This window comes from Bactrocera latifrons, unplaced genomic scaffold (genome assembly GCF_001853355.1).
Source record: "Bactrocera latifrons isolate USDA-ARS-PBARC rearing strain unplaced genomic scaffold, ASM185335v1 scaffold_170, whole genome shotgun sequence".
Lineage (NCBI taxonomy): Eukaryota > Metazoa > Arthropoda > Insecta > Diptera > Tephritidae > Bactrocera > Bactrocera latifrons.
Window position 1 is genome coordinate 509,947 of NW_017535186.1, and position 11,828 is coordinate 521,774.

The 11,828-nt window shown below is 32.5% G+C and overlaps 2 protein-coding genes across 2 annotated transcripts in view; both read right to left on the minus strand.

The window, feature by feature from the left end:
- The window catches only part of LOC108966853 (arginine kinase), a gene marked incomplete in the record, with an annotated part of 18,704 nt that extends 16,292 nt beyond the window's left edge, over positions 1-2,412 (minus strand). Inside the window, 1 exon segment of the mRNA XM_018929966.1 lies at positions 2,138-2,412.
- Positions 2,041-11,828, minus strand: part of LOC108966825 (F-box only protein 33) — a 17,226-nt gene continuing 7,438 nt past the window's right edge. Inside the window, exons 9-10 of the mRNA XM_018929918.1 lie at positions 2,129-2,417; positions 2,041-2,064 (exon numbers count right to left, since the gene is read on the minus strand). Coding sequence (XP_018785463.1) covers positions 2,041-2,064; positions 2,129-2,417 — 313 coding nt within the window. The remainder of the gene's footprint in view (positions 2,065-2,128; positions 2,418-11,828) is intronic.

An 11,828-nucleotide genomic window follows, 5' to 3' on the forward strand; every position in this document is an offset into this window, starting at 1 on the left:
TAAAACTTTGCAATAATAATATGGCATCTTATAACCAAAAATTATTCAAATCCAATAAAAACTGTTCAAGCCCGATACCGAGAATTTCAACCCCGGTTGATTTCGAACTATAGTTGATTTTCATATGTACAATGTATGGCCCTGTTTAACCAATTGGGCAGAGACTACTGTTTGTTTGGAAACTTTTTCTACTTGTGTCTGGTCATGAACATTGTTGAGTAATTAATATTTAATGGCAATCAACAGTTCGTAGTTTTTATTTTGTTTCAGTAAATTAGTTTCCCGTTTGAATATTTTGTATGATATATACATACTATGAATATGCATACATATATACACATATGCCAATGTTTTAAGTATATAATTACATACATATGTATTCATATTTAGAAAGTTAACATAAATCCTGCGTACATAGGTTATGTACGTATGTATGTATGTATTCTTTCAAGGTCTCTTTCAAAAGGCTACGCAGACTAGATCACTTAACATAAAATCCATTAAGTTAACATAAAACCTGCGTACATAGGTTATGCGCATACATACCTACATACATACAAATATGTGTGTGTCCCTTACAAAAAGYTACACAGACTAGCTTACATAACATAAAATTCTTAGCTAAGAAATAGAAAATTAGTATCGTTATTGTGAGAATTATTTATTTCGGCCCAATTAAATGAATAAAAGGCTTGATGTRCGGTGGTTTAGTTCAGAAAATCATAATAATAAAAGTTTTGCACATATCATTAGGAAATCCAACGATTTCTTAATAAATTCTCTTTGCATTCTTCGCCTGACAACACGTAATGAAATACATATGCATGCATCTTAGATGCACTRGTGCCGCTGCTCTATAGTACATATTTATGTACGTATGCATGTGTAGGTTCGTAGGCCGCCCGGTCGTGTGTAAGCTGTTCGGGATAAATATCGTGTAAAAGTTCCCAGATTTTCTTACATTTACCACGTCATTTAAGTTTCAAAATGAATTTTAGTCTATGATTTTCTTCTTTTGAAATAAATTAAATATATGATGGCGAAAACTCGTTGAACGCATACAGACATACACACGCAGATTTATGTAGGTGCAATTGCAGAACGCGCCTTTTGCTTAAAATTTTTGACTTGATGCCAAATTATTGTTGAACAAACAAGTGGCCAGTTTTTGGCAATATTCACACAAAACTTTTACGTAATTTTGCACAGGAAACGGTACAAATACATGGGAGGCAAAAATAAATTACACTTTTTAGCTTAATAATTTCTTTTTTGTCACGCCGACAAAWTCTATGCTTGGTAAATTTAATTTCTTTTAAATTATGAGATAATARACTTTTATTGGAAAATTGAAATGTGTGCAAGTTTCTAAAATCGTCAGAGACTGGGTTCTCACATCAAGCATACAAAATGTATATGGACACATAATTATATCTATGTATATTGTTTCCAAAAATTAAATAATAATTTGTTTATAACACATGAACACAGACTTGAAGTTTTTTACCGMATAACTGTACACCTTAAAAATCGGTTAATTTAATCAGCGCTTAAAGCTCTTCACCTATGCGTGTAACTTCAGCTTCTTCTTACATTTTTTTTTTTACTTTTATATAATAAATATCAGACAGCGGGGAATTTATAAGGTAGTGCTCATAAAATAAATATTATGCTACAAAATGTTCGTCACTTTCTTAGGAAGTGCCGTTATTAAAAGGCGTTGAGACCGTGGACATATTTTAAAACGTTCTTGSAAACCGCATAAACCACTTTTGTAAGGTTACGAAAAGATGAGAACATGCTATTTAGGGCTACTCACGATTTGTTTAGTAACTGAACACTATTGCAGTTATATATCTATGTATGTATATGTACAAGCATATATATATATGTATCTACATACATAGGTAAATTATATACTCCTGATTCGGAACTGCATAATTTTTGTTGATAAAAGATGTTCGCAATTTAAGTCGTTTATTTCAGATAGTGTTGAGGGAAAGTCAGCCACTTTTGCAATTCTGGTATTTCAAAGTTCAACTAAGAGAATGTCCAGAGCCGGCTCTAGGCAAATGAAAATTTTTATATAAACTTGAAAAAAAAATTAGCCAAAATGGCAACAAAAAACAAAACAAAATGGAGTTGGTTTTATGGATGGACTTGTTGTTGGCGTCGTTGGAGGTGTTGCTGGCGCCAGTTTTTCAATTGGCTTCGGTGGACTTGGTGCTGGTGTGGGCGCGACAACGGGTTTTGGTGCCGGTTGCGCTGGTTTTGGAGCAGGCGCCGGTTTAGTTTCTGCAATTTTTGGGTCTACAACTTCAATTGGTTGTGGCTGAGGCGCAGACGGCTGCTTATTCTCTATAGCTTTATTAGCACCATTTATTTTTATATTAGCGAAAAACCAACCAAAGTGTTTTCTAAAACAATAAAAGTGAAAAAAAAGAGAAAACAAAAACGTAATATAAGATAAAGAAAATTAATATTAAATTAAAAAAATAAAATTTAAAATGTTTACATGTAGAAATAACAAAAACATTTAAGTCTAAATGACGCATAATAGAAGATAGAGGAAACTTAGGCGTTTCTAAACAAATTTAAATTTGTTTTAAATGCCTCCTAGTAATTAATAGTGCTTAGTTGTTGGTTATTTCTAATATTTCGAGCGGTACATGTGGAGAAGTGTGCTAATATGCGAATTATCTGTAGCAAATTTTTTCACGAAATTTAAACAAACAACAGCAATGCCATTTTTATTTTAAATAACAAAATGTGCATAAATTACGGAAAATGCATACATACATATGAATGTACTTGGGTACATATAATATTATAATAATAAGAAGAAGCATTCGCAAATAATAGAAAATTTACATTACCGAAAAATAAATAAAAGTAAGCTGCTAATTCCATTAAGCTTGTTGAAATATGCATATTCCTTAAGCGACATACGATCATACATACATACATATATTTGTCCATTGAAATTTAACGAAAAGCTTAAGCGGTTGGTAATTCATAAATCGGTAATTATTCCGCCTTTTGAAAAGCAACGGAAATTAATCGAGTTCTTTCAAGTGCATATAACTCTCTATTATATCTATTATATATGCATACATGCACAAACTTATGTACGTACACATACACACATAAACATATATTTACATACATACATACATATATGCATTTTCGCTTTCAGAAGTCGATTACATAATATAAAAGTGAATGGAAAATGGGCGCAAGCATCTGGCGTAGTCACACCTTTTTCCTGTTGCTTTCACACAAAATTAGTTAAGTACACGAATAAAGGAAACAAAAAATAGGTAGACAAATGTTAGATTAACGAAAAGTACTGTTCGAATGATGTTGTTTTCAGCCTGTTGCAAAAATGCAAAGCTCATTTTGTCACATGATATAGCAAACCGATTCTTTATACAAACCTATAAACATACGTACTTACATATGTATGTATGTACACCTGTGGTACATACCTTTTCACTGCTGGGCAATTAACCACTTGTTAGCGATCTACATATTTCTAAATGCTTTCAGTCTTATTATGGTAAGTATATACTCATGTTCGCAGAAATCTATTGTATGCCATATGCAATGCAAATAAATGTATGTATGTGTCTATGTCCACTTGCTGTGATGATGGACTAGCAATACACAGAATTGCAATCACTCACCATGACAGTTAATCGGACAGATTGTGCCCGCACACGCACATACACACATACGTACATACATAAAAAACAAACAGGAATTGACGATAAACACAGTTTGATATGAATATATCATGTGCCTMGCTATTATGCCGGTTTGATGATTAATAACGAGCACCTGGTAAACACTCAAGCGTTTGCAGTAGCATCAAGCAGTTTCGAGAGTTCGATAACCACGAACAAAATTACGTTTAATAGTTCTACTTATRAGAAACCATAATATGAAGAAACAGGTAATGGTTAAAAATTAAAATACATAGATGTCAAAAATTGAAAGTTAATCCTTGAATAGATCTTGCACCAACTTACCAAAAGAGATGCGAAATTTGAATTGAATACACATCTATAAATGATCAGTGTCACGAGTTGACTTGACACAGCCGTGTCTTTCTGTCCATAGTAGTCCGATCTGAATAATGTGTTCGCTGCTTTATTTTCCATAGAAGAACTTGATTTTGATCAGTATGACAGCTATGTACATTTTATATGCTAAAAAGGTTCGAAATTGGCGGTTCTGACAAACGAGCCGCTTCTTGCCATAAATTAACGTTTAATTTCAGGTCGATCAATAAATGARAAAGTAGTTCGCGAATATACGGACAGATGGACATGGTTAAATCGAGTCAGTTCGTCGCATTGATCATTTATATAYATGTACGTACATATGTACATGAATTTTATAGGGTCCTCTTATTTCTTTTTGGGTATAATAATTATATAAATCTATAAGACAGCGCCATCTCTCGAGTTCGGAATTATATTCAATAGCAGCGRAAATCTGGACTCTTTCCAACCGATTGAACAGCGTTTTGCTGATTGGGTGATACTAGGTACATATATGCGGAGTTCTTTATTCGTTTACACATACATATACATACATACAAGCGCATTGAGCGCTTGTTGACTATAACAAATTAGCACAGTAACAAAATTTGTTTAAAATTAGTTTTGTAATCATTTGTCATTAAYAAAAGTGTTAATTGAATTGCAGATAGCGGCGATGACAAGGGAATAATGAAGGAAAGAGATTTCACGWYAAAAAGGAACTTCTGGAAATTTGAWACAAAATTATTTTTGTTTCCTTTTTTCTTCTGCTTCGTTTCTTTGGCCAAGCAAAGAACCGCGTACGTGACAAGGGTGGTGTACGGGGAATCTTTCCTGCACAGGCCGGGCCTATCTACTCTGCAAATCGGCGATCAGCGTAGGTGGTTGTATACAATCATGTTTGTATGCATGTGTATATTTGTATGTAAGTGCAATCAAAAAATTGCAAACGTTTGCACTTATTTGTGTTTAKCTAGCTTTGTAGATTTAAATACGCAAGAATGTATAAACACACATACATATGTAGCTTTTGCAAAAAATTGTGCCGGTTAAGCCATTGGGGCAAGTTGCATAAAGGTTTAATGATTCTATGGATAACAGTGCAGTTTGTTAGTTTGGATAGTAGGTGTGCTTATGTATGTAACGATTTGCTTCAGCGTAAATATGAAGATTTAAAAAATCTGAAYAATCGGTTGTATGGGAGATATGTAATAAAGTTGTCCGATCTGACCGATTCTGACAAATTATCAATAGAATATCAAAATTCACCTATGTATGTACATACATACATATGTATGTAGGTATTAAATTTCAYTTGCATATCTCGAAGATTGGCGAACAAAATTTTATAATCACTAACAAACTTCACTATAAAAATCGCTTGTTCGAAACCGGTTTCAGACTCATAGTCTTCTAGGCAAAGTTGCTCAGAATGATCCGTGGAACTTTCCGGCATCTTGTAAAAATTTGATTTTGAAGAGCCAGTTTGTATGGCAGCTAGATGTTATAGGAGTCCAACCGGAGCAAGTTCTTCAGACATTGTATTGAAATGGAAAATTTCGTAAATATACATATCTCTTCAAATAAAAAAGTTTCCATACAAGATTTTGATTTTGTTCGTTCAGCTATATATGTATGTACATATATACCATAATAATCCGGTGTCGGCGGTTCCAACAAATGCACAGCTTCTTACGGAGTAAAGGACGTGTAAACAATTTCTGATGACGGGTTTCTTCGGTGTGTTACATGCATAGTTTTATGAGAGGTCGCGAACGATATTGAAAAGATTTTAATTTATTTTGCATCCAGTTCCTTTGAAGTATTATACTACATAACAATATGTGTACATGAAGAGGAGAAAAGTTAATTGGTTAATAGGATAACGGACGAAATTAAAAAAATGTTATGTAATGGCACGAAATCAATGATTTGCCCAGAATTCACATAACGCTCGTATGCGACACGACACAAATCAAGATATGTATATGTATGTATATCAGTTTTCCTACATCTAAATCATCAAGAATTCGAATTTACTTTTGAGTGTCTGTCTGTCCGTTGTCAAGAATCATTGTACTATCTTCCCCTCTCGATTATAAAAGAACCCTCGTACTCTTTTTATTTCACATTAATATATTTTTTACTTTAAAAATTTCGTAATGCGAAAAACCGATGGCAAGAAAATATCTTTTAAAACAAAAACAAAATCGGCTATAACCGCGTTATCGTGGTTTTCACGCCAATAAAATAAAAAATAAATTTCAAATAATTAAGGAAAACAAATTGAAAGAGTATGGCAACACAATGACACATTTAAAGCTGTAAAGCTTATTCACAAAAGCGCAACGTAAACTTTTTCAATGGTGAACAAATGTGCAGCGGAGCGATCACTTAATTAGAACCCGCCTAAAAGTATGCAATTAAAACTCAAACGCTATCAAATCCACTATATATGTATGTATACTATGTATACTACATAAGTATACTATGTTTGTATACTTATGCATAAGCTCGAAAATTGCTATTTTAATTAAATAAAATTCACSCCAAATCATTTCTGAATGCGCAGTACATTTTAATAGACAAAAAAAAAAATTTGTGTCAATTCTTTTTTTGATACAACAAAGTCGGCTTTTCTAAAATATTTCGAGAGTTCAGCTGCTTCGGATTCAAATTTGATGCGTTCTTTAATCTTAGCTTACATATTGACTTCCGTTACTCACCTTATTTCATCGATGGCGAACGATAAATACCATAAAGCGAACATGTTTTCTGAAAGATAGAAATAAATTGTTTAAATGCTAATAACGACAGAGTGAATAAGAATTCAACTTTTCAATATGGCACTTTTTCAGCTATCTATTATCCATTAGATCAGAAGGGTTCTGTAAAGCAATCTTTGGTCGTTAGCAGCTAGAGTTCGGAGACTCAATCCGTAAGTCATTCAAGAAAAATTGTTATGCATATTAGACGCAATTTGTCATTCTCGCGATTAACGCTGAACATTTTAAATATTTATAATGAAATCTGGCACCTGTCATAACAAAAACAAAAAAATGAAATGGAATTCAAGCCCGATTTTTCTAAGTTTTACTAATTTTAGCAGAACTTTGGTCCTCATTGATGGATAATGAGTTCCTCCATTGCCAGCATGACTCTTCCATTGTATGTACAGAAGTGGGGTAGTCATGCGGGCACCTTATATTTGCTCATACTGTGTATTTATAGCTCACGTACGAGTACAGGAAATCTAAAAGATGTGAGCAGTACTAAGTTACCGGTGCGACAGCTTTGCTAACTCAGCCCCAGTCACATGCATATAGTATGTACATATGTATTTATATAAACACATTTCTCTGATCAAATTTGAAATAAAGCCCCCGAAAGCAATTTTCTTGAGCGGTCGTAGAAAGTCTATAAACGAAATAGACAGGTGAATGTACGTAATTGCCTTTGTGCATTCTACATATAGACACACATTCTTATACAAATTACATTTAGACACTAACGAATGTATTAAAAAAGCCATAAAATAAATTTCACAGTTATGAAAAAGCAAGTCGTAGTTCCATTCGCCCATTTTCAAACTATATTATAAAAATGTTTACAAAATTTTGTTGAAACTGGTCGGAGGGGTCTCGAAAATTTGATTTCACGGAAAGGTGGGCGGTGTCACGCTCATCTTCCAATTTTTACCTCAGCTAGTAGTTGATTTATCGCGCTTTTGATAATTTTAAACATATATTATGTATAATACATATATATAATAAGGGGGGCGATTTGTCCATTTTCACATCATTGGTAGGAGTTTTTATAGTATTTTCGTTAGGTGAATTTGGCTGTTGTTGCTTAGGTGGTTTAGGATATATGTATGTACATTAAACTTAGGTGCTCCTTGTCTTATTTTAGCATCCTTATTATCTTATTTTAGTATCTAGTTATAGCCTTTTGACGTTTTGCATTCCATCTGCAAACTCGTTCTTATTTTGGCCAAAGAAAAGGTCTACTAAGTTTCATTACGATATTTTAATTTTCACTCAAGTTACAGCTTGTACGAACGAACGGACAGACAGACAGTCGCCTGGATTTCCACTCGTTTCATGAGATCATCGTGATCATTTTTATACATATATAACTCTATATCTATATCGATTAGTTTTAGGTGATAGGAGGTTTTAGGTGGAACTCGGCTATAACAGCGGTGTCTACGCCGAAACTATTATACCCTGTAGCAACATGTTGCAAGAGTATAACGAAACGTTAAATTTATGCATTTATTTGATAATGGTTTGAAACACCAAGTGGAAATCAATGTGAAGTTATGATAATACACCTAATGCTATTATTCAATATTATAACAAAAACAAAAAAAAACATTAAGTGTTTCGTCATTGCTTATGGACGTGAGGATTTTTCATGAACAGAAAATGGTTTTATGAGTCACGCAATAAATGCCAGCAGTATAGAATTTTTGTTTTGGTTGCTTAGAAAAATTAAATATTAAGTAATCACTATTTCAAATTTTTCGCAGGGTACTTACATACATATGTCGAAAATTAACTAGAACTTCACGTTTAGCCTGCACCGCATATTTATCATGGCATAAACATATACAAATGCAAAAATATATGTATATAAATTATTTCGATTTTTCAACAATTTCATTCACAAATGTCAATCAGATGAATTTGACCGACTTGTGCACGGCATACAAGCGACAATTTTTTGCCGACAAATTACGGCTGTCCCGTCCCATTAGTTAAACATTTCGGCGTTTGTTATCAAAAAACATCGTGCACTGTTACGTCATCAAAGCATGGGAAAAAGCGTGAGTAATTCTGCCCAAAGCATAATACTTACAGCTGTATATATGTCTATAAGAATGTGTGTGGATATATATGAAGCACTAACTGTCATGTGTATCCAAATTGCACTCACCTGTTTTCTCTCAACCAATTTTACTACAATCAAATATTTTTGTGGACTCTTAAAATCTAGCGCTCTTTATTATTATTATTATTGTTTTCCTTTTGCTTATTTGGGTTCTATATTGACTTTTTTCATTAGCAGAAATAATGTTTTGTTAGAAATTCTTGGTTTTTTCGTTGCGTTTGACTCTCCTTGTAACTTTTGTCTTTTAAGGCGTTAATTGATATAACACGATACTTCTTTAACACTTTACCAACACAAATCGTTATAAGCTATATACATACATATACATATATACAGTTCGAGTGCAATATTTAACGATTAGTGGAAATGTTTTCTATTGATCACCGAATGACATGTGAAGTATTCTTATGTACATAGGTATATCATACATATGTATATCTATTGTACATTAGATATTAGCACTAACCACAATGATTTGCTCAATTCCACATGTAGTTGGGGGACGACTWGCAGCTATTTACGTTTCACACCGAGTTTACTACTTATTGTCGTTTCAAATAAATAAAAAACTTGCGATACAATTTTTACGAATAATTTACCTGCTCACTTGACCAATTTTCAAGATTTCAATTTATCACAAAATTTCGTGCTCGCGTTTTCTTCGCTCAACGGCAGCCAAATGAGACGTACAGATTTTCAGTTTCAATTATTCACCGGTTACTTAAGAGCTCGCCAACTCACTGATTCGCGGTTTCACTACTCTGAGGACACATACTGATTATATGTATCTATAAGCATATATGTATGTATGTATATATCTAAACACATACCCGTATATCGTGCTCAGGAAGAATGTGCAGCATTTGTACGTGAATTCGTTCACATTTTGGATGACATAACCCAAACAAACTGATTTGAATGAAGAACTATTCTCTTTACAACAATCGCTGCAGAATTGAGCATGAGTGACGAATGAATAATAAACTGTTTATGAGAATACGTTTATGTGTTCACTTATGTGCTATCCACAGTATTTTTGTTAAGACTCTTTTCGCTTGGCGGTAATGTAAACATTGGCGTTAATTAAAGCTGTCAACGCCAGTGCTGGGTGCGTATGAGTAACTGTCATTTATCGATGAGAGTGAAAGCAGAGAACGTATAATATATCCAGAGAACGTTTATCATTATAAATGAGCAAGCATACCTTCAGGCGAAAGAGATAAATAGTGGGAGCGGAGAATGCCATAAACCCCTTTTCCTTGCTCTTAATCAATACGCACATTTTCTGCTGACTTTTTGGTTATCAGATCCATTTTGGAGGGTGAGGTAACAAATGAAAGAAAACGTGGTTTTTTAAATGGAAGTAAAACTAAATTTTTTATTTACACAAAATTACATAATTAAAGGAAAYACTTCATAATTATTATCGCAAATTACATTTTATTTAAATTCATATGGACAATGCGCAGAACACAGCTCGATCTTGGAATAAGCTGCTTTGATCGCAGTTAGAGAAATCGAAGATTTAAATAATTATTCAAAATTAAAAAATTTCAGCAAGTGTTTTTGGGTTATTACGACTTTCAGATAATCGTAAAACATTACAGAAATTATTGTAAAAATGGCGATGTCGTTTAATCCTAAGCACTAGCGACCGTAAACTCCTTCAAATTGTAAAGAACATTCATTTTCGAAAAGAAATATTTTCGTAATGGTAATAAATTATTAAAATACTTAGATATTTGTTTGTGATTTCGTTTAAATTTTTTTAAATAAAATGCAAAATTTCGAGAATGCGTAAAGATAAAAAGCTAAGTGCAGAATTGAATGTGGAACAAAAAGCCTCCTTTAAAGAACTAATACATACATACAAAAGTACTCGGAGTAATCAAGTAAAAGACTAATGGGTTTGCCACATATTCGCATTTCACGTATATCGAAACGAATATTTACAGTCGCTAGTATGCAAATATTTGCTTAAAATTTCCGTTTGACTAAATTTTTCTTACGTTATCTCTACAATTTTTGACAATTCTTGTTTCTTAAACAATAATAGTTATAAATAATAATTAACGATTTATTGTGAGTTTGTTTACTTTTTTTCTTTTTAAATTGCACGTAATGTGATTATTTCTTTCTCTAATACTCAACTATCGCCATTTTATATATGTATGTATGTAATTGCGGTTAACAGTTAAGGTGTATGGTAATTCGAGGTGAGCATTTGTAACGTTCATATATTGCATAGTTCATGCTAATGCTCTTGTATAATTCAGTGTTTTCTGGGATCTTCTTCTTATTTTTATTTCAAATCTTWATTTTCGGATGTTGTTTATCATTTCTCCGTTTAATTTGATTATCACAGCTCCACTTAATGATTTTATCATTTCTTATCATTCATGTTGTTGTTATAACAATTTCATATGTACCTACATTAAGTATATATATATATATGTATATATAAGGATGTAAGTTTTTGTGTATATACATACATAGTATATCGGTGTCGTTTATATTTGTTGTTATTTTTATTTGCTTAAGTTGATTTTCTTATAAGCGTATGTTGTATGTCTTAACGACCTTCGCTACTAATATTCACATACAATTTCAGAAGTACATAGCTCTCCATTGAAATGATGTCTTTAAACGATATCTTTTAACAGAAATCTAAAATCATGAAAAGAAAAAATCTTTTGGTCTTCGTTATGATAATCCAGCTGCACGACCATACCAAAAAGTCTATAATTCACTCCTCTCACTTGAGTATGATTTTGAATAAGAATGAATGTGGATTGTTCAATAAAAAGCTGTTCTCTTTATCTATTGTATAGCTATTCTAACGGCTCTTTAATTGCATATATTTTATATAGCTTTCTTCTTTTATAT